Source organism: Capra hircus, chromosome 18 (genome assembly GCF_001704415.2).
Source record: "Capra hircus breed San Clemente chromosome 18, ASM170441v1, whole genome shotgun sequence".
NCBI lineage: Eukaryota > Metazoa > Chordata > Mammalia > Artiodactyla > Bovidae > Capra > Capra hircus.
The window spans coordinates 55,293,514-55,316,259 of NC_030825.1; the positions used below are offsets into that span (position 1 = coordinate 55,293,514).

Sequence of the window (22,746 nt, forward strand, 5' to 3'; positions counted from 1 at the left end):
GCCACTGCAGTGACTGGATTGTGGTCTCCGAGATAGGTCCACTTGGAACCTCAAAACGTGACCTTATTGGACTTCCCTGGTGGCGCAGTGTATGAGAATCCATCTGCCAACGCAGGGGACGCAGGTTCGATCCCTGGCCCAGGAAGATCCCACACGACAGAGGAAATAATCCCGTGCGCCACAACTACTGAAGCCTGAGCGCCTAGAGCGTGTGCTCTGCAAACAAGAAAAGCCACCACGATGAGAAGCCTATGCACGGCAGCTAGAGAGTCGCCCCCACTCAACTAGAGAAAAGCCCGCACACAGCAACAGAGACCCAGTGAAGCAAAAAAAAAAAAAAAAAGTACATTAAAAAAAATGTGAACCTACTGGGAATAAGGGTCTTTCTGGATGTAGTGAAAGTTAGGAACTCAAGCTGAGATCATTCAGGATTAGGGTGGGGCCTGAATCCAATGACAGGTGTCCTTATAAGAGACAGACAAGGAGAAGATAGAGAGAAATCCAGAAAGGAAGGCCTGGTGAAGGCTGAGGTGGAGACTGGAGTGATGGGTTGGTAAGCCAAGGGGAAGACTTGCCAGCGGCCTCCAGAAGCTGGGACAGAAGCAGGGCTTCCGGAAGGAAGCATCTCTACTGAGACCTTGATTTCAGACCTCCGGCCGCCGAACTGCGAAAGAATGTATGTCTGCTATTTTGAGTCATGCTGTTTGAGGTCATTTGTTATCCGACACTGACCCAGCCGCTCAGCAGCTGTGACACCGTGGATGGAGAAGCCTCACTGAGCCTGTCTTCTCTTTCTGTAAAATGGGTATAAACAAGGCACCCACCTTTTAGGACTATGACGCAGATGAAAAGAGAGTATCCTTTTAATCAATAAGTTAGCAAACATTTGTGACATGTTCATAGATCATCAGCTGGCCTGTTATGTGGTCAGTGGTATTACACGTAACAGAAATATAATCGAACCTGGGTCTCCCGCATTGCAGGCAGAGTCTTTACCAACTGAGTCACCAGGGACGCCCAACAGAAATATAATAGTGGCAGTGAAATGCACTTAATGTGTTCTGGGGACAGTTTTTTTTTTTTTTCTTTCTAATTTACTTAGCTGCGCCGGGTCTTTGTTGCGGCACGTGGGATATTCGATCTTTGATGCAGCATGTGGGATCTTTAGCTGTGGCACGTGAACTCTTAGCTGTGGCACGTGAACTCTTAGCTGTGGCATGTGGGGTCTAGTTCCCTGACCAGGGATCAAATCCCTGCCTCCTGCATTGACATTAAGGAGGCTTAGCCACTGGACCACCAGGGAAGTTCCTGGTCATCGTGTGGAGTGCCTCTTGCTGCTATCAAACAACACGTGTATTCTCTTACCATTCTGGGAGTCAGAGATGCAAAGTCGATTTCACCGGACCAAAATCAAAGTGTCAGCAGGACCACACTCCTTGCAAGGCTTGAGGGGAGAATCGGCTCACTGACCGTTTCCAGTTGCTGTTCCAGCTGTGGTCTGTGCATTCTCTGACTTCTGGTTCCTTCCTCCCTCTTCAATATGAACAGTGGAGCATCTTGCTTTAACGGCACGTGGCCTTCTTCCTTGTCAAATCTCCCTCTGCTTCCCCCTCTTTTATTTATTTATTTATTTATTTTTGGTGTCTGGTCTGCTTTATTTGTCACTCTCAGAACACCTCATTTTTGACTGGACTCAGACTTGGAAGTAGAAGCTCTCAGGGAGGACAGCCTCCGTCTCTGGCGATCTGCTCCTGCCGTTCTTCTTTGGCCTCCTTCATTCTCTTGGCCAAAAGTTTAGCATATTCTGCAGCCTCTTCTTTATTTTTCTTAGTACGCTGTTTCTTCAGAGCAATACGCCGGCGTTTGTGTTGCAGAACTCGGGGAGTCATGAGACGCTGAATCTTGGGTGCTTTAGTCCTAGGTTTCTTACCGTCTTTGTTTAGGGGCTTTCGCACAACATACTGGCGGACATCATCTTCTTTAGAGAGATTGAAAAGCTTGCGGATTCTGCTAGCTCTTTTGGGACCCAGGCGACGAGGCACTGTAGTATCAGTGAGTCCAGGAATATCCTTCTCCCCTTTTTTCACAATGACCAAATTGAGAACACTCAGATTGGCATCCACAATGCAACCCCGCACAGATTTGCGCTTTCTCTCTCCAGTCCTCCTTGGTCTGTAACAGGAATGCCCCTTACTCAGAAGCAGGCGATCTCGGCCATGGGTCAAGACACCCTGCTTCATGGGGAAACCCTGCTTGTCGTTCCCGCCACTGATTCGGACCACATAACCCTTCCATTCTTCACCCAAGGCGTCAGCAGCAACTTCTGTGGCCATACGCTTCTCGTAGAAGGTACGAAGTTTTCGTTCATCGTCCACTTCAATGAGCTTCTGGCAGCCAGTAGCGGGGAAAGAGATGTTCAGCTTCATTCTGAAGCGGCCGACAGCCTCCGAGGCGCCACGAAAAAGAGCCCCCCCTTTTATTTGAAAAATGTAATTAATTATTTTAATTTCTTGGTCTTCCCCTGTGGCATATGTGGGGGTCTAGTTCCCTGACCAAGGACTGAACCCGGGCCTCCTGCACTGGAAGCATGGAGGGTGAGCCACGGGACCACCAGGGAAGGTCCTGCTTCCTTCTTCTAAGGACCCTTGTGATTGGCATTGGATCCACCCCGATGGTGGATGGTGCAGGGTTATCTCTCCATCTCAGGTTTCTTGACTTGATCGTATCAGCAAAGTCCCTTTTGCCACATAACATAACGTTCTCAGGCTCCAGGGATCAGAAGGCGGGTATCTTTGGAAACCACTATTTAGCCTACGAGGTCCTTGGTGGCTCAGTGGTAAAGAATCTGCCGGCAGTGCAGAAGACACAGGTTCGATCCCTGGGCTGGAAAGATCCCTTGGAAGAGGAAATGGCAACTCACTCCGGTATTCTCGCCTGGGAAAGCCCATGGACAGAGGAGCCTGGCAGGTCACAGTCCATGGGGTCACAAACAGTTGGACACAACTTAGCAACTAAACTCCTACCACTATTCAGCCTGCAGCAGCCCCGGCTGGTAGCCCACTGGGGTGGGCACTGTACTTGTCACTCTACGGATGAGGACCCTAGGGCTCAGAGAAGTGACGTGACTTCCTTGTGGTCCCACAGCTCAGGCGGCAGAGCAGGGATTTGAACCTAGACAACCTGATCTCAGGGCCAAGATGTCACTCGTTCTCCTCACTGTCTCTCTGGGGTCAGGCAGCCCCAGGTTCAAATTCCAGGTCGGCTGCTGATCAGCTGGATGACTGGGGGCCAGCACCATCAGCTGAGTCTTCAGGTCCAACATGTGCGTGAACATACCTCTCCATATAGAAGCGATAAACAAGGGCCTACTGTAGAGCACAGGCAACTGTAGTCAGTGTCCTGTAATAACCTATAATGGAAAAGAATCCGAAAAAAGGACACATGAGTACCTATGCCAGGTCGCTTTAGTCCTGTCCACCTCTGCGCGACCCCATGGACTGTAGCCCACCAGGCTCCTGTGTACATGGGATTCTCCAGGCTAGAATATTGGAGTGGGTTGCCATTTCCTTCTCCAAGGAATCTTCCTGACCCAGGGATCGAACTTGGGTCTCCTGCCTTGTAGGTGGATTCTTTACCAATCCGAGCCACCAGGGACACCCACTTTATCATATATCAACATATATACCCAACTGAATGACTTTGCTCACCTGAAACTAACACAACATTGTAAATCAACTATACTTCAATTAAAAATTAAAAGAAAAAAAAATAGAGACGTCTCTAATGGTTCAGTGGTTAAGACTCTGAGCTTCTACAGCAGGGGGCGTGGGGTCGATCCCTGGCTATGGAGCTCAGATACCACAACCCCCGGCAGTGCAGTCAAAACAAATAAAATTAAATAAAAATTTATTTAATAGAAATATAAAATGGGAGTGAGAATGCTCACCTCTTTGACTGGCTGGGTGGGGCAAAGGGATCAAGACCACGTGGGGCCTAAACTTGTGGCTTTGCTCCAGGCAGGGACCCAGGCATTGGCAGCTCAGTGGACCTCCTTCCTGGGCCTCTGTGCTCTCCTTTGTAAAGCGGAGATGATAAAGAATTTCCTTCACTGCCCAGAGTTCTGGTGAAGATGCTGAGCGTCTCAAGGAGGGATTCTCGAGGTCTGGCTCACTCTGCTATCTCACCTTCTCATCCCCAGTAGACATACCAAAAGTGCTCAGTTTCCCTTTTTAAAAATAATTAATTTTTGGCTGGGCTGGGACCTCATCGCTGTGTGGGCTTTGCTTCAGTTGCGGCGCGCGGGGGCTACCCTCTAGTTGCGGCGTGCGGGCTTCTCATCGCAGTGGCTGCTCTTGTTGCGGAGCACGGGCTGTAGGGCGCGTGGGCTTCAGTAGCTGTGGTCCACGGTCTTAGTTGCTCGGCGGCGTGTGGGATCTTCCGGGATCAGGGATCCAACCTGTGTGTCCGGCACAGGCAGGTGGATTCGTTATCATGGAGCCACCAAGGAAGCCTGAAGTCTCACTTTTTAATCAGAGAGTGGCCACTCAAACTACACTGAGACAGACTCTTTGGCTGTGATATTGGCAAAGATCAAAGACGGAGAATACCCCTGTCCGTGAGGCTGCCAGGGGACCTGCAACACTGTCCTGCCTGGAAAAGTGGAAGTGAGCACTAGGTCTTTCCTGAGCAGCCACCATCAGAAGTAGCTTTCCTGTGAAACAGAGGAAGTGCAACCCTCTGGGTCCCCCTATTTCCACAGCTTTGCCCAACACCCTGGGAGGTGCCCTTGCAGTCTTGTACATTTTTTTAAAGGCTGTGGGATCTTAATTCGCTGACCAGGGATTGAACCCTGCCCCCAGCAGTGAAAGCGCCAAGCCCTAACCACTGGACCACCAGGGAATTTCCCACTCTTTTTTTCAGGAGGGTTTTCAACTGGTATAAACTTCAGGTTCTACATACCCTGGGTCCACCTCTCTTCATTCTTTTTTTCCCCTGGAAAATAAAAATGGGAATTAACCTGTGATTCAGCAATCTGCTTTCCTAGAAGACAGAAGAATGGTTTCCATTTATTGAGAACTTACAATATTTCAGGCCAAGCACTGGGTGTCTATTAATTCATGAATCCATTGAATTCTGTGCAACAAACAGTAGGATGGTGTTATGATCTCCGTTTACAGATGGAGAAGATGAAGGCCAGAGAAGTTTCCTATGCGTGTTGCCCAAGATCACACAGTTGGTAAATGACAGAGCCAGGATTCAAAGCCAGATCTTCTGGCTTCAGAGTCAACAGCCTTAATCATGACATTAGGAGCCCTTTTGTGAACAAGATCACAGATCATGCAGTCATCAAGCTATGCGCCTATAGAAATTCAATGCTGCATCGCTGGCAACCTCCCCAGTTGGAAACAACTTGAATATCCACGAGACCAGTTGGACTAAATTATGGCTCATCTGTAGGAGAGAATTTCACGTGGCAGTTTAAAAGCTAATCAACCATCCATGGGCTAACTTCAAGGTATAGAATTTCAGGGCATACATTTTGTTTCACAAACAAGGAAGAAAATAATAGTACTAGCCAAGATTCAGTCAGGGACTTCCCTGGTGGTCCAGTGGTGAGGACTCCTCGATCTCACTGCCAAGGGTAGGGTTCAGTTCCTGGTCGGGGACCTAAATTCCAACCCCCTGCCAAAAAAACTCATTCATTAAACAAATAGGTTTTGAGGGACTCTTATGTATGACGCACTGTTGGAGGTACTGCGGACATAACACAGACAATATAGTTGAGAAAAAGTCAGTAAACAGTCAATCCTACAGGAAATCAACCTTCAGTATTCACTGGAAGGATTGATGCTGAAGCTGAAGCGCCAACTCTTTGGCCACCTGATGCAAGGAACTGACTCACTGGAAAAAAAACCCTGATGCTGGGAAAGATTGGAGGCAGAAGGAGAAGAAGGTGACAGAGGATGAGATGGTTGGATGGCATCAGTGATTCAACAGATATGAGTTTCAGCAAACTCCAGGAGACAGTGAAGGACAGGGAAGCCTGGAGTGCTGCAGTCCACGGAGTTGAAGAGTCGGACATGACTTAAGAGGCCGAACAGCAAGAGAATAAAGTGAAACACGGTAGTTTAGAGGGTAAACAGTAAGATGGAGACATAAAACTGAAAGAGAAAAGCATGGGAGGTTTCGAAATTTTCAAACGAGTGGTTTCAAGGAAGACCTCAAAGAGGCAAAACTGAATACATGATTGAAGCCGGTGATGCAGTGATTTTGGTAGGCATTTGAAAAATTTTTACTTATCTATTTATTTCTGTGTCTGTGCCTTGAGGCTTGTGGGATCTTAGTTTCTGATCAGAGATTGAACGTGGGCCCCATCTGTGAAAGCACCCAGCCCTACCCACTGGCCCACCAGGGAATTCTTGGGGGATTTTAAGAGAATTAAATTGTATGTGTAGAGAAGGTCTCTGAAAGGCTGTTAATGATAACCATATAGGGGCAGTGCATTGCCAGGTATTTTCCCTTCCCATGTTTTAGACCACAAACTAAATTCATCAGCAATCTCAGGAAATCTGGTCTGCTCACTTACAACTGTCATCACCTCCTGTAAGGGTGTTCCATAGCATTTATCGTCACTTGTAACAATAGGTAAATTATGTCTAAGCTTTGTTTAATGTATGTAACCCTCTTGACTCTGTAGAAAACCCAGTAGATCCTCCTCTGAGCATCTTCCAGTTCCCTAGAAGCACCAGTTCACTCACCACAGGGCCTTTGCACAGGCTGTGTCACCTGCCTGGACAGCCACCCCCTCTCAGTCTAGCCTCATCTCTCTCACAAGAATCCCCACAGTTCTGTTTTCTGTCATTTCACATGTACTTGTGCCTTCCCTCAAGAGTCCAGGGATGCGGTCTGCCTTGTTCATCACCTTAACCCCCACTTCCCTATCCCCCCAGAACAGAGCTGGCACTCAATGCTGATTCAGAGGAAGAAGAGATTCTTTCCATTGAAAACTGTGAGCTCCTACAACTAACTATAAAGTTTCACTGGCAGGAGGGTGGGGGACTCCCGCCCACCTCCCAGCACAAGCTGGCAGGTCAGGCTTCCAAGAGTCAGTCCAGCGCCCGGCACCTACTTGTAGGAACCAGGAAAGAGGAGACGCAAATGGAGACCAGAGAGAGGATGGTGTTTCCTTTCCCTGGAAGGAGGTCATTCAGGTAGATGACAGTAGAACAAGCTTGCAGAACACTCCGTGCGCCCGCTCAACCCACTCCCGCCTCCACCCGGCGTGGGGGGTTGGGAGGATGGGGGTGTTGGCGGGGAGGAGCGCCGCGCCTTTAAGGTTCCCGGAAACAGGCCTGCAAGACCGGAAGTAACCCGCTTTAGTTCCCTTCTTCACGTGGTGCAGGCCGGAAGTGACGCGCGTGGCCCGGGAGCTGCAGACGCGGAGGCCGACGGAGCCGGAGTCGCGGACGCCGCGGGGTCTCCGGGACAGGTGACCGGGGGAGGGGGCCGGGAGCGCGCCCGGAGAGGGCGGGGCCTGACGCCCCACGTGGGGGGAGCGGGCGCCGGCGCTGGCAGGGTAGCCCGCCGCCCGCGGGGGCGGGGTCAGAGTACTCCGCGGGGGGCGGGGACTGGACGCCCACATGGGAAGCTAGAAGGGTGCTGAGGGGGCGGGCCGTCGGCGGGGCAGGGCCTGGGTGGGCCGGGCTCCGGACGCATCCGGAGCTTTGGTGGGCAGCTGGGGAGGGCCCGAAAAAAGTTATGCTGGGGCTGGGGGCGGGGCCAAATATTACCCTGAGGACTAGGGGCGGGGCCGGAAAGTTTCGCGTGTCCTGGAAGTGGGTCCAGGAAGTCAGGGGCGGGGCCAGGGGCTGACCTGAGGGTCGGGGCGGGGCCAGGCGCCGGTAGGGCGGAGCCAAAAAGTTTCGCAGGAATCGGGCCGCTAAACCAGAATTTAGGGGCTCTAGGTACGGGACCAGACACTGACGGGCGGGGCGGGGGCGGAGCCAGGGGCGTGACCAGAGGCTGGGCTTAGCAAATCGGAGGCGGGGCCAAAGTGTTGGCTGGTGAGCCGGGGGCGGGACCGGTGCCAGAAGGCGAGGAGGAGGGGGCGGGCTTAGGCTGCTGCCTGGGGCTCCTGTGGGCGGGGCCAGGAAGTTGGCCGGGGCCGTCGGACGCCGGAAGGGGGTGGGGTTAGTGACGCGCGTGTGGGCGGGGTCAGAGGTTTGGCGGGAAAGGCGGGGCCGGAAAGTTTGCCTCTCTTCGGGGCTGGGCTGTGGCGTTCCGGACCGGGTGGAGGCTGGAGCCTTTCCCTAGAAAGCCGCGTGAGGGCGGGGCGGTTTTGTCTGCGCCTGGGCGGGGAGGCTCTTCACCCAGGAGGCCAAACCAGACCCGGGAAGCCTGGGTCTGTTGGAGGAATCTTTGTTGGGGTGCTGGGGGCGGGGCTTTAATATCCCTGAGGGTAGGGGCAACGAATAGGAATGGGGCTCGGACTATTTTTTGAGTGTTGGGTTATAAGACGTCGCTGAAATTCCTGGGGAAGTGTTAGGTGTAGATTATTAAACGGGATGTAAGCAGCACCAGATTGAGCAGGGGGAGTCGGACTTTATTGCGCAGGTCGTGGGAGAGGCTCATCCTAAAGTTCTCTTGGGGTAGAGGCCTGGGTTTTAAACTCCCAGCACAGGGGTGTGGAGACTGAACTAGGATTTTCATTTTAAAGGGAGCAGTGTGGGGTGTTTCCCTAAGTGGTGGGGCGGGCCCAGAACTTTCCCAGGGTGTGTGTGACTACATTGTTTACAGAAGAATAGATGGGTCCAAAACCCTCTTGAGAGTACTGAGTCTAAACTTTTCTTGGTAGGGGGTGGACTAGAAGAGGGGCTTCAAGAAGAGAGACTGGGCGAGAATTCCTTTGGAGTGAGTGTGTGTGTGTGTGTGTGTGTGTGTGTGTGTTGGAGTGAAGGGGTGTGTGTGCACGTTTGAGGAGCCCCCAGTCTGGAACAGGAAGAGACAGATTGAGTGGCGCCATTGGCCTTAGTGCTTCTGTTCCCTCTGCCCTCAGGAGCCCCCAGTGCTGTGTCCAGATTCTGCAGGGGAGGTTTGCTGGGACCGAGGCCCCACTCTGCCAGTGGAATGGTGAGAAGAAAAGTGGGGTCTTTGAGATCTGAGCTTTGGGGCAGGGGGCTTGGGAGGAGAGGTTCTCGGCCCGCAGACCCTGGGGCAGGTAGAGGTTTCCAGCCTCTTAACTGTCCGCCCCTCTCAGTCAGCCACACTGGATCTGAAATCGAAGGAGGAGAAGGATGCTGAGCTGGACAAGAGGATCGAGGCTCTTCGGCGGAAGAATGAGGCCCTCATCCGGCGCTACCAGGTGCCCTAGCCCCACCCTGGGAGACCCCATCCCCTCTCCTCCCCGCAGTGAGTTTCCCTCACCTCTCCTTCCTTAAAACCTTTTCATGACTCCTCATCACTGTCAGGGTAAAAGCCGAGGGTCTTAGCCTGGGATTCCTCCTTTCATTCCATCATTGGTTTGTTCTTCACAAGTATTCATCAGGGCCCATTGCTTAGTGGCACTGGGGCGGCAGCGGTGATGGAGGGGACCCCGGGCCTGCCTTTCCAGGGCTCACAGGCCAGTAGGGGCCCAGCCATGGCTTCAGTCAGTGATGAGCAAGTGGGCCAGCCTGGGATGGAGGAGCTCAGGGTTCTGTGAGAGCCCAGGTGGGGCTCTTCACCCAGCCTGGGGGATATTAAGGAGGACTTCCTGGAGGAGGGGATTCTGAGACTCGAAAGGTGAGTAGATGTTAGCCGGTCTTTTTTTTTTTGCTGCACCGCATGTCTTGTGGGGGTCTTAGTTCCCTGACTAGGGACTGAACCCAGGCCCATGGAAGTGGAGCAGGGGCTCCTAACCACTAGACCAGCAGGGAAGTCCCAGCTAGCTGAAAAGGAGAGCAGAACACTCCGCACAGAGGGGACAGTTTGTGCAGAAACTTGGAGCTTAAAGTTGGAGGGTCAGATGGAGGATATTGACCTGCAGAGACCCGCTGGGGCCTGGCCGTGCAGGCCATAAGGCTAAGAGTTTGGACTTTTCCCTAAGGACACTGGGGAGCCATCGAGGGCTTTGAGTGGAAGTGGGGCCAGGTCAGGATAGGTTTGTAGGACGACTCCTTTGGTTGCTGTGTGGTGGAAGATGGGAGGAGAGGACACTGGAGACAGGATACTGGGGCAGGGACTTCGCAGGGGGCGAGGGGTGGGGGGCCGTAGGGAGAGGAGGTGCCTGGCCTGGGACAGGGCTGTTGGGAGGGACTCAGTGACTGATGGGCGGTGGCAGGAGGTGAGGAGAGGATCCAGGATGAGGCCCAGGTCCCTGTCACAGGTGCCAGAGTAGGTGTTGGGGCTGTCCCTGAGATAGGAGGAGGAGTAGGTTTCATCTGTTCATTCTTCATGAATTCATTCATTTAAAAAAAAAAAAAAGGATGTTGAGCCTCTGTTGTGTGCCAGGCAGTGTTCCAGGCTTGGGATATATATCAGTGAACAAAGCAGACAGATATCCCTGACCCAGAGTAGACTGTGTTATGGGGAGGAACCAGATAAGAAGCAAAATAGACATAATATCCTGTTGTGGAAGGGGCGGGGGGAGGGTGGGGTGGTGCGTGGAGAGTGGCAGGCGAGCTGGTCAGGGAAGGCCTTCCTGAGAACGGGACCTTTGAGCAGAGGCCTGCAGGAGGTGGGGGACTGGAGAATCTATGGAGAAGGGGCATTTCTGGCAAAGGGAGCAGCAGGTGCAAAGGCCCTGAGGCAGGTTTGAACCTGGTATGTTCCAGGTACAGTGAGAGGGTCACAGTGAGCGAGAGGAGAGAGTGGGAGGTGAGGATGGGATGGTAACGAGACCGCACCCTGTGGAGCCCCATTGGCTGTGGGGGAGCCTTTGACTCTGGCTCAGAGGGTCTGAGCAGGGGAACCGCCTGGTGCACTTAGAGGGAAGAAGTGACCGGGTTTCTTGTCTAGAGCTCCAGACAGAGGTCTGCGCTGGGGCCGACTTGGGGATATTCAGGGGATTGTGGGCATCTGGCCGGTACACAGGACCCCTGATGGCTGCTCTCTCTGATCTCCCAGGAGATTGAGGAGGATCGGAAGAAAGCTGAACTGGAGGGAGTAGCAGTGACAGGTCCCCGGAAGGGCCGCTCGGTGGAGAAGGAGAATGTGGCAGTGGTGAGCTCCACGCCAGGGTGGGCCTCGCGAGGACGGGTGGGGGGGGGTTGTGAGACCTACGAGCCTTCCCTGCTGCCCCAGGCCTCGACCCTGGCAGCCACCCTCTGGGCCTGCGGTGTCCTGGTCTCCCTGCCCCAGTGACCTTGCCCCCTTCCCCCCTTTCCAGGAGAAGAACCTGGGTCCTTCCCGGAGGTCTCCAGGAACCCCTCGGCCTCCAGGGGTCAGCAAGGGAGGCCGGACCCCCCCTCAGCACGGAGGCCGGGCAGGCATGGGCCGGACATCCCGCAGCTGGGAAGACAGTCCCGGGGAGCAGCCTCGGGGAGGCGCTGGGGGCCGCGGCCGGAGGGGTCGGGGCAGGGGGTCCCCTCATCTCTCTGGAGGTGGCGATGCCTCGATTGCCGACCGCAAATCCAAGGTAGGAGCCGAAGGTGCTGACGTCTGCCTGAAGTCTGTTGGGGAGCCTCAGTGGTGTCCTGTTGCTCTTTCTGTTCTGCCCTCAAAGGGGTTTTATCCTTCATCCGTCGTTTACTGTCTCTGTTTTCTTTTTTGGACCCTCGCTCCAGCTCTTTTTCATCTCTTTCCCTTTCTTCTCTCCCCTAGACCAGCGCTGTGGGTACTCTCCCTGTCTCTTTCTGCCTCCCGTTTTGCGCTCTGCTGTGTGCTTGGTCATCTGCCTTCCCTTCCCTTTGTCTCTTTTTGACGGTATCTGGTGGGTTCTGTCCAGCATGCGTGCTTTCCTCATTCGTGTGTGCATGCACACATGCTCTCTCTGTGTCATTCCCTGAATTAGTTGGTAGGGAGCAGTGAGGTTCTTACTGTACCTGCTCTCCGCACCCCACCACGCAGATTAGCAGAGTGGTGACTTAGGGGACAACTTTCTATGAGTTCCCTGTCCTTGGGCAGCTCAATTCCCCTCTAGGAGATTCCAGTTCTCGCTCTTAAGTAGGAATGAAAATCAGGTTTAAAGGTTTTCATAAGCATCGTATGACATGAGGCATAGAAATCCTCAGATTAAGTGCTCAATGTATGTTGCTTAAGGATGTTTAGAAAGACCCCAAAGTGCCATGGCATTAATCAAATGCAAGTTTATTTCTCTCTTGTATGCTGAGTCTTGGAAATGCAAGTGTTCCCAGCATCTTGGGCACATGCTCATCTAAAATTCTGTTACCACCCAGGGTGGGGGGAATTGTTACCTAAGAAAGGGAGGAGAATGGATGGTGGGGGTCACCTGGCCATTTGTCAAGTTGTTACTGTGGCAGCCGTTGAGGGGTCCCCAACCCCTCTGCCAGGCTCAGCATTTTGCCAGAAGGATTAACAACTGAAATTTATTACAGGGAAAGAATAGAAAGCAAAATGGCCCACGAGCCAGAGTCTGGAGGATACCAGGTGCTAGCTTCCAAGAGTCTGCGTCCAGTGGAGACACAAATTGTTGTTTAATCACTAAGTTGTGTCTGACTCTGCGACCCCGTAGGCTGTAGCCCACCAGGCTCCTCTGTCCATGGGATTTTCCAGGCAAGAATACTGGAGTGGGTTGCCATTTCCTACTCCAGGGGATCTTCCCCACCCAGGGATCAAACCTGTGTCTCCTGCGTTGGCAGGCAGATTCTTCACCAATGAGCTACCAGGGAAGCCCAAAGACACACAGGCTGCACTTAATTGTTCATTGACAACATATGTCAAAGTTCTTCTACTGGGGACTCATTAGAGAGCTAGTACCCAGGCTTCTTATCTGAGGCTGGTCACATAGGTCCCCTCTGCCTCGTACACATCCAAATTCCGGACCGTAGAAGGAAGGTGGGTGTTCAGCATACACTGTATTTGCAGAAAAAGTCTAGGCACCTGGAGCCCCGCTTACTGGTTAACTGTTGACAGGACGTGCAGAGAGCCAGTGGCCAGGTGCCAGCCAGGGGCTTCTTGCATAACAGGTCTAAGGAGAGAGCCTCAGATGGTGACGAACGCTCAGGTTGAGTGGTTCGTTCTGACGCCCTGTGTGTCTGTCTCTGTCCTGCCCTCCTCCCCCCAACAAGGAGTGGGAGGAGCGGCGGAAGCAGAACATCGAGAAGATGAACGAGGAGATGGAGAAGATTGCAGAGTACGAGCGCAACCAGCGGGTCAGTGCCACGGGCGCCCCCTGGCGGTGGGGTGGAGCTGCCGGGTGGGGGAGCGCTCCAACACCCCAACCCCCGACCAACTCCGCATGCCCGCAGGAAGGCGTGCTGGAGCCCAACCCGGTGCGGAACTTCCTGGACGACCCCCGGCGACGCAGTGGGCCCTTGGAGGAGCCTGAGCGGGACCGCCGGGAAGGCAGCCGCAGGCACGGGCGCAACTGGGGGGGCCCTGACTTCGAGCGGGTGCGCTACGGCCTCGAGCAGGAGCGGCAGGTGGGTGCGGCCGGCTGGGCCACGACTGCCGCCCAGCAGCCGGTCTCTGGGTTCCACGGGGAGGGATGTATGTTGAATGCGGGGCGCAGAGCAGGAAGAGGCTGCAGCCCTGCGCTCAGGCTTCCCTCCAGTTGATGGTTGCCCCAGAGCCATACTCCTTTTTGTAGCTTTATGATCTGTTTTGGTGTGATTTTCCTCCTTACTAACGTTAGTGATGTTTACTGGGTACCGGCCGGGGGCCAGGCACTGTCTAGGGTGCTGGGGCTAAATCAGTGGCCATGTAATAAGATGTCAGATAATGCTGAATGTTGGGAAGAAGGCTCCAGCCCAGCCACGTGAGGACACTGAGAATAGAGAAGGATCTGGCATGGCTTCTCTAAGGTGCCACGTGAGCAGATATGGCTTTGATCTCCACCCTGTCACCACCTTTTCCTGTGACCTTGAGCCACGGGCTCTACCCAGGAGCTTAGAAGGCCTCAGGGAAGGGGTGCCAGGCGAGAGTGGTGGGCGGAGCCCTGACTACCCATCTGCTTGGGGCAGGGCCGCCGGGCCGGCCTGCGCGGCGCCGGGGACATGACGCTCTCCATGACGGGCCGAGAGCGGTCCGAGTACCTGCGCTGGAAGCAAGAGCGGGAGAAGATCGACCAGGAGCGGCTGCAGAGGCACCGCAAGCCCACCGGCCAGTGGCGGCGGGAGTGGGACGCCGAGAAGACAGATGGCATGTGAGTCTCTGCCCTGTCCGCGCCTGTGGGGCTCCTCGACCTTGGCCCTGACCTCTGGCTCCTTGGCCTGTCTCGGGTTTCTCATCCTGTGTATCAGTTAGCACGAGCTAGGTAACACTGTGTAAGCATCGCCAAGTGTCAGGGCACAGAAAAGCGTTTCTTTTTCCTTTTTTAAACAGCTAAAGTATTTTGTGTTAGGGTATAGCCAGTGTAATAACAGATGTTGTAATAGTTTCAGGTGAACAGCAAAAGGACTCAGCCATGCAGTTTTTTACAACCATTTATTTATTTATGTATTGGCTGCGTCGGGACTTAGTTATGATGTGCAGGCTCTTCATTGCGACCTGCAGGCTCCAGGGTGCCTGGGCTCAGCTCTTGTGGCAAGCAGGCTTAGTTGCTCCAAGGCCTGTAGGGTCTTAGCTTGCCCTACCAGGGATTGAGCCCAAATCCTCTGTCCTGGAAGGTGGATTCTTAACCACTGGACCTCCAGGGAAGTCCCGAAACATTTCTTTCTCCTGTGCTCACTGGTCTTCTAAGTTGGGCTGATTCAGGCTGGACTGGAAGCTGTGGGTCCAGCTGGGGTTGAACTCACTTCCGCCCTGCACGTGCACATTCTGGGGTTTGCGCTGAGGGAAGGGGCTGCTGGGGGAAGCGCTGGCCACGGTACTGGCAGATGTGCAGGAGGGAGAGTGAGACACTTCCCCGTCTGTTAGCCAGCAGACCCCACCTTGCTGCGGCAGGAAATTCCACTCTGTCAACTCTGTAGTACTGCAGTGATTCTACAGCCAAGGGTGCGGATGTGAGTTCTCATGCAGGGAGGGCATGAAGAATTGTAGCAATGACCCCTTGGCATCCTCCCTTCATCCCTCTAACCATGTCCCCCACCTACCCAAGCACCTTATCCCGGTGGCATTATTATTCTCAGGTCTGACTCTGTCGCCTTTCGGGTCCCAGGAAACATCCCATTAGTCAAACTTAAAGCGAAGGCATCATCCACAGGAGGGCTAACTGCCATAGCAAAGGTGGAGAAGATTCTGGAAGACCTGCTGAATGGCAATCTTAAGATGGACAGCTGTCGTTTTTACATCATCCTCTGTCCTTTGCCACAGTGCTGGCTAAAGAAAGAGGATCTTGTCTGTGTGCCTGGAGGTCGGAGCATTTATTTTTGAATTGTGAGCTAAGCCTTTGCCAGCGTGAGAAACATTTTGCACAGATATCCGTAGCTGATGTTTCTGAGGGGGAGGCAGGTGAGCTTTTGTGGAGATGTTCTTGGGCTTAAGACTGAGAAAGTCCTCTTACGTCCCCACAGCAGCCTGCAGCAAGTCCCGCGTTTGCATTGAATAGTGCAAATTGTGCAGTGAATAGAGCTAATGTCACATTTGAGGCTACTGTGTTAGACCTAGATAATGTATGGAATTGGGCTTCCCAGGTGGCGGTAGTGGTAAAGAACCCACCTGCCAATGCAGGAGACATATGAGATGAGGATTCAATCCCTGGGTCAGGAAGACCCCCTGAAGGAGGGCATGGCAACCCACTCCAGTATTCTTGCCTGGAGAATCCCATGGACAGTGGAGCCTGGTGGGCTGCAGTCCATGGGGTTGCAGAGAGTTGGACATGACTGAAGCAACTTAGCACACAACACAATGTATGTAATAATACGTGATTGGAAAGGTTAGGAAGGCCTCTAAGTTGAGGCCTGAAGGAGGTAACGGAGTGGGCCCCGGAGAGATCGGAGGAAGCGAGCCCCAGGAGCAGCATGTGCAAAGGTCATGAGGCAGGACCTCCGTGGTAGGAGAATTTGCTAAGCTCGGGAGGTGAGAGAGAGTGATGGGGCTGAGGCTGGACAGGAAGCTGGGGATGCTGAACTTGCACGTTCTTATTGAGGTGGGGAATTGCTGTCAAATACTGATCGTTTTTCTCTGTTTGTACTGCCACGTCACACGTGCCTTTTGTCTTTCACCTGATCCTGAGCTTTCTCCCCCATCTGGGTTGACGACCATGTGGTCTGTGATCTTGATTTCTAACCGTGGCCCCCACCTCCCCCAATGACTCTTCCGCCCTACCTGTTCTCCCTGTGTGACCAGCTGCCTGCTCACCCTTTTCTTTTTCCCTAGGTTCAAGGATGGCCCAGCTGTGGCCCTGGAACCATCCCACCGCTATGGTGAGTGGGAATTCTTGGGTAGGGTGAGGCAGCTGGCTAGGCTGGGGGGGTTGGGGCAGGGTGGGGTGGGGATAGCTTATACCGTGCTCTCTACCCCCGGCTTCCCCTGGGTTTTATTGCAGATGACCAGGCTTGGGCCCGGCCCCCCAAGCCCCCCACTTTCAGGGAGTTCCTGTCCCAGCACAAAACTGAGGTCAGCCGCAGAAAGAAGAAGAGCAGCCGACCCCAGCCTAAGGCAGCGCCCCGTGCCTACAGGTGGGGGCCCCTTCGCCTTGCACATGCACAACCCCAGCAGGACTGTGTGGCCCTACCCCTGGTGGTTCTCTGGCTTGTGGGTTTGGGGGATATTTCTGTCCTTTCTTCGCCCTGTCTGTCTCTCGGGCACTTGTCTCCTGTGGGTCAGGCACTTGGTTTCGGGGGCATCGGGGCCTGGCTGTCACTTTACCCTCATCTGTCCCCTCCTGCCCTCCCACCTGTCTCTTCTGCCCACCTGGCCCCTCTCTGCCTGGTCACCTCTGACACCCGGGACACGCCCTGTTTCCTCCTCGGTGCTCTAGCCTGCCGGCTCCTTGTCTGGAAATCCCAAAGACCCGCTCTCTCCACCTGTTGAATTTTGTAGCTCTGTGTCTGAGGTCGAGCCTGGGGTGGGAAGCCCCTTCCTCCTGTTCATCTGGGCTTTATTCCTTTCCTCTGTCCCCTCCAGTGACCACGATGACCGCTGGGAGACGAAGGAGGCTGTGTCCGCAGCTCCCGAGCCCCTGCAACCTGCTCTCCCCAAGGAAGCGCCCACGCAGGTAGGGCGGGCTGTCGGCTCCCGGCAGGCAGCATGGTGTGGGGGTGCCTGGGGCCTGCAGCCTCTCCCTGACCTGCCTTGTGTTCCTCACAGCTGCCTGAGACCCTGGCCCCTGCCCATCGGCCTCCTGAGGATGAGGGCGAGGAGGGCGAGGATGAGGGGGAGGATGGGGAGGATGAGGAGTGGGAAGACGTGAGTGAGGATGAAGAGGAGGAGGAGATCGAGGAAGAAGAGGAGGCTGATGATGAGGAAGAGGAACCAGCCGGAGATCACCAACACCAGGAGGCTGAGCCCAGTGGGGGCCCCAGCGGGGGCCCCAGTGGGAGCCCCACCAGGGAACACAGTGACAAAGAGCCCGCCAGGCCGGAAGAGCCCCTGCCGCTCCCCCAGGCCCCTGCCACACCTTCCAGCCCCTTCTCGCCCCCCGGGGGCCACCACCCTGTGTCCGACTGGGGTGAAGAGATGGAGCTGAATTCTCCCCGGACCGCCCACCCGGCAGATGCTGTCTCTCCGGGTGAGGCCTGGCCGTTTGAAAATGCATGAAGCTGGCTGCTTGTGTGTGTGCTTGAGGGGTGCATGGGGGACCCTCAGGACCCTGGGACCCCGTGTGCCCTGGTGGCTAGGGGGGACAGTCCATGCCTGTCTCTAGAAGGCCCACCCCCAGATCTTGCCCTGCCCTGAGCCATTCAGAGTGCCCTCCCCAATAAAGAGATCACTTCCTCAAATGACACTTCCCACGTGTGTCCTTAAACCCCCTCTCACTCCCCCAGAGCCTTCTATCTTGGTTGGGTGGAGGGGGGGCACGGTATTTGGAGGGGAATGGGCTTGACTGGGCCTCCCCCTTCCCCAGGAGGTGACCAGCCAGCCCCTGCCTCCTTGGAGAGTGGGCCCAGCGCCCCAGGAACCCAGAAAGCTGAAGAGGAGGGGTCTGAGGCAGCTCCAGGTTGGGGGAGTGGCTGGGGTGGTGGAGGTGGCTTTCCTTCTGATTCCTCTTGGGTTGAGGGGAGGAGAGTTTGGGGGCAGTAGAATGGAGTGGATGCGTCTCCATTATGGGTGTGGGGTAGCTGCTGGCTCGGGGATGGGGGGAACGGGGGAGGGGCTAGGCTGCTGGGTGGGAACGAATCCAGGGTCAAGGGGGTGGAGCTATAGGGAGGACTTCCCGGAGGCCGAGCCACTAGGAATTGAGTGTGTTTGGGGGTGAGGGGGTGGAGCCAGGGTGGGATTAGGAGGTAGAGGGCTACCCCAGGGGTTCTGCAAAGTAATCTAGAAACAAGGGGGTGGGTTACATTGATAACGAGCTCAGAGCAGGATTTGAAATACAAGTCGGTCAAAAATAAAGAACTGGGGAGGAGTAATGGATCTAGCTGTGGGCGTGGTTAGTTTTGAGGTGTAAATTAGTAAATGGGGTCAATTAGAATAGAAGTACATAACACACTGGGGTAAAAATTGTGGAGTCTAGCGGACCTGGAGCAACAGGCAGAACCCAGTCTCCACCTCCACCAGGCGGAAGCCGGGTTGTGGACCTCCGACCTTCCCAAGGAGTAGGGGTTAGGCCTTGGGGGCATAGCCAAGGAAGGCCTGGTTAGGACTCAGAAGGTGGGCAAGGGAAGTGGAGGTAGATCCTGTAGGGCAGGCTTGCTAGAGGTTGGCTTATGTCCGCGGGGGTGAGGCTGGGATGAGAGGAGAGTTTAGGATGGCGGCTGAGGTCGGGGTACCCGAAGCGCTTTGTCTTTGGGTCACGTGACTGCCATCTCGCTCTGTCAGATTATGTATTCGATTGTAAACAGGGATCTGTTGCGGGGGTGTGTGTCTGCGTAGATCCTCTCCGAGGATTAAAGGAGCCTGAGACGTAAATCGCTTAACGCAGGGTGGGCGGCAGCCAGGCTTGGTGGGGCGGAGGGGCGGGGCTAGGGTGTCCGGGGGCCGGCGGTGGGGGGCGGGGTTAGTTGCCCTCAGGTGACCGCCTCTTCTCTTCGCAGAGGCGGACCCCGAGGGCCAAGAGACGGCAGAGATCGCCGACTTCCAGAGGGTGCGTTTCTGCAAAGTGGTGGCGGCCGCTTCGCCACCGGGGGCCGCCCGCTGACCGCGCCCGCCGACTGCGGCCTCCGCCGACTGCGGCCTCTGCGCTCTGCACTAACCTTCCGCCGCCTCGCTCCTCTACCCTCAGCTTCCGCCACTCCAGCCAGGAGAGGGTTAAATGTAAGGGCGGGGGGAGGAGCCAGGGATAGTGAACCGGGTGGGGCCAGGGCAATAGTCCAGTCTCACAAATAGGGGGCGCTGTGGCACCAGGGTGGCTGAGACACCTCCGAGTTACCCACTTTTGGAGGCCATGGGGGTGTAGGTGCCAGTTCCCGGGCCGTTTTCCGCCTCCAGCAGCTTACATCTGGGGCATGGCTTAATAACCAGTGACTCTTGAAGGACCTGATTTCCCCGGCCGCAGAACTGGTCCCTATTAAACGCAGTGCTTCCGCTAACCTTTGAACTGTATTTCTGGCGGGGGCAGGCTGGGTTGCTGTGCTTGGCGGGCTTGTCCATGGCGGCAGAGGCGGGAGGAAGGGGCTCGCTCTTCCTCCACCCCCCTGATACGTCTTCCCTCCCCCCTCCCACAGGCCTCCCCGAATTCCTGAAGATGCTGCTGGGAGGGGACTGACGCTTCCCCGCCTTGATGGGGAGGGGGCGGCAGGAGGGGCTTAGTCTGGATCTTCGAGCTGTGCTCTGTCTTCCCCGGAGCCCACTTTGGACCCCATGGCTTTAGAGAGGGAGAAATTGAGGGTGGTGGGGGAGGAGATGGGGAGGGGGCGTGACTGGGTTGTAGGGCGGAGCTGGAGCTTCGGAGTCTGAATTTAGATCTGAAGACAAAATGTGGAGGAAGAGGCGCGTCCAACGAGGGGCGTGGTTAGGATGTTTGGGGCCCGCATTCTAATGGAGTTTAAAACAAGGAAAGGTGTTAGGACGTGAGGTAGAACCACAGCGCAAATTTAGATGGGAATCCCTAACGCTGGTGTGGGGCGCAGCCAGCAGCAGAGAGCTTGGTTTAGAATGGGGTGCTCAAACTAGTGGAGTGGAGGAGGAGAAAAGAGGCGGAATCTGGATTGAAGATAGATGAGGGTAGGGGGAGAAGACAGTGGAATCGAATGCTGGAGTAGCGTTTAACTTGGCTAAAGGCAAATTACAACTGGGGTAGGACTTAAAAGGCTTGAGCTTGGCAAGGGAGCGGCGAAGCTAGATGCCGGGAGAAGTCTGAGTTCCGAAAGGGGATGGGTAGGGCGCGGGGAAGAGGAGAGAAAAGAGCGGAGGTAAGCTCCGGGGCGGGTATAACGCCGAAGCCTGGTAGGAGTCGGCTGGGCCGAGACCAACATTTGAGAAAAAGCAAGGTATTGCATGCTTGGGGCGGGGTCAGAATGCTGTAGTTAAGCCTTGGCTTGCTAGTGTTTGGCCGGAGGCTGAGGAGGGGGCGGGCTTGGAGCGCGGAAGAGGCCCGCCCGTTCGGGGGCGTGCCCACGCTGGCGGGGGCGTGGTTGGGCGGGGGAGAATTAGAGCCCGCAGGAGGCCCGCCCACGCGGGGGCGTGGCCACGCAGACGGAGGCGGGGTTGGACGGGGAGAGTTAAGCGCGGAGGCGGTCCCCCGGGGGGGGGGCGGGCCCTGTGCGGGCTGTGGCTCCCGGCCGAGTGGGCTGCGGGGATGCGGGGCACGAGCTGCGTGGGCGGCGGCGGCGAGAGCCCGGGTGGCGCAGGGCTGAGCGAGGGCCCGCGGGGCCGTTGGCTGCGCCTAGCCCCGGTCTGCGCCTACTTTCTCTGCGTCTCGTTGGCTGCCGTGTTGCTCGCTGTCTACTACGGTCTCATTTGGGTTCCCACGCGGCCCCCTGCAGCCCCAGCCGGCCCGCCGCCCAGCGCGCAGTCCTCTCCGTGCGGAGCCCGCGCGGGTGCGCTGCCTGCCCCGGCGCCCGCCGCCGCCTCGGTCGCTTGCCTCCTGGGAGCCCCTGGCGGGCCGAGACCCCAGCTCGAGCTGCCGCGCAGCCGCCGCCGCCGCCGCTACAGCGACCCCAGCCGCCGCCGCCGCCCGAGCCGCCAGACGCTGGGGAAGACGCAGGAGGCCGCGGGGGGCCGAGGACCTGGGTAACCTTCCTTTTCACCCAAGATGGACCGCCAGCCTTCGAGAGCCCGGCGCTCTCGCCGCGGATGCGCCGGTTCCGAATTGGTGTCTGGCTCCCTCTGCATGACTAGCGTTTGCGGAGCTGTCATCCTGAAGAATGGGGGGCGAAGGGGAGCCGGCTCTGGTCCTCGATCCTCGCAGCTCCTCCGCCCTCAGGCCGGGTCCTCCACCAGGCAGACCCCATACTGATCACTGCCTCCTGCTCCTCCCTCCGTAGGATTCTGTGCACGGAGCTCTCAGCCTGACCCTCTCCCTCCGTGTGCATCTATCCACCTGCAATAAACTCCAGCCCCAGCTGCCTCGTGGTGTTTGTCGTGTTGTCTGCAGAGGGGCCTCCCCTCTCAAGATTGTGAGGGCAAGCCCTTCCTGGCATCAGGGCATTGCCTCTCACTCAGGGTGGGCTGTGTGCGTTTTCCCCTTCCCTGGGCGGGGATAGTGGTGGTGTCATTTTCTTCTTCCATCGCCATCGTGTATTTTCTGGGTTGGGGTGAGAAGACGCTTATCCGCAACAAGGTAGTTGAAGGTCAGACGGTATGAAGGACTAAGCAGGTTTTTGCATGCTTGCAGAGGACAAGTGCCTCTGGAGGGGAGAAAAGGGCTGGCCTCCGGTAATAGCACAGGAGACAAGACAAGAGATGGGGTGATCTCAGCGAGAACTGGGTTTCTGGGGATTGTGATTTGTATAACTACAGTGTCCAGAACGGAAGCTAAATCATTTGGAGAAGTCAGGATACTGCTGAAAGAGCATGAGTTCACATTCCTGGGAGCTGAGAGATGAGCGTGGACAGGGGTGGTGGTAGGACCCCTCTGGAAATCACAGAGGAAACTATCAAAGCATCCAGCTGCCTTTGAAGCTTAGTACTGCCTCTCTGGTCTGCAGTGTTGCCTGCAAACCAAGGCAGAGCAACCTGAGTCCTGCTAAAAAGTTAGAGGTGGCTGAGCCCGTTTTCCTACCCAGACGACTAAGGTCTAGCTCTGGGCAGGGTATACGAACAAGCAGGAAGTGATTTCCTGTCTGACCACCTCCCTTGAACTGGAGACTTCCTTAGGATGGTGAAGTGGAGCCTCTCAGACTGGGACAGCCGTCCATCTGTACCCAGCTAGGAATGTCAATCTGTTTATCTCCGCTCCTTCCTTCTACCCCTCCAGCACCACTTCCCAGAGGGTGTCTTCAGGATGAATGGAATTCAGGAAGCCGGCACCCCTTTCCAGTTAGTGTAGATGGTGGTTAGGAGCACTGATCTTGGGGCCAACATACCCAGGTTCAAATCCCAGCTCTTCCTCTCACTAGCTGTGTGACTTTGGGCAGCTAACCCAACCTCTCTGGTCCTAGAATG

General features: G+C 55.6%; 2 protein-coding genes and 1 pseudogene across 2 annotated transcripts; 2 read left to right on the top strand and 1 right to left on the bottom strand.

Annotated features, from left to right (window-relative positions):
* LOC102178104 lies at nt 1,681-2,474 on the bottom strand (annotated as a pseudogene).
* On the top strand, nt 7,382-17,981 carry CCDC9 (coiled-coil domain containing 9). Its single transcript, XM_018062666.1, has 12 exons — nt 7,382-7,489; nt 9,056-9,129; nt 9,257-9,361; nt 11,104-11,199; nt 11,366-11,614; nt 13,227-13,310; nt 13,407-13,580; nt 14,121-14,302; nt 16,417-16,463; nt 16,586-16,718; nt 17,167-17,257; nt 17,350-17,981. Exons 2-12 carry the CDS (start codon nt 9,127-9,129, stop codon nt 17,797-17,799), a joined length of 1,614 nt encoding a protein of 537 aa, XP_017918155.1. The 5' UTR covers nt 7,382-7,489; nt 9,056-9,126; the 3' UTR covers nt 17,800-17,981.
* On the top strand, nt 18,659-21,708 carry INAFM1 (InaF motif containing 1). Its single transcript, XM_018062672.1, has 3 exons — nt 18,659-18,852; nt 19,236-19,285; nt 19,866-21,708. Exon 3 carries the CDS (start codon nt 20,939-20,941, stop codon nt 21,374-21,376), a length of 438 nt encoding a protein of 145 aa, XP_017918161.1. The 5' UTR covers nt 18,659-18,852; nt 19,236-19,285; nt 19,866-20,938; the 3' UTR covers nt 21,377-21,708.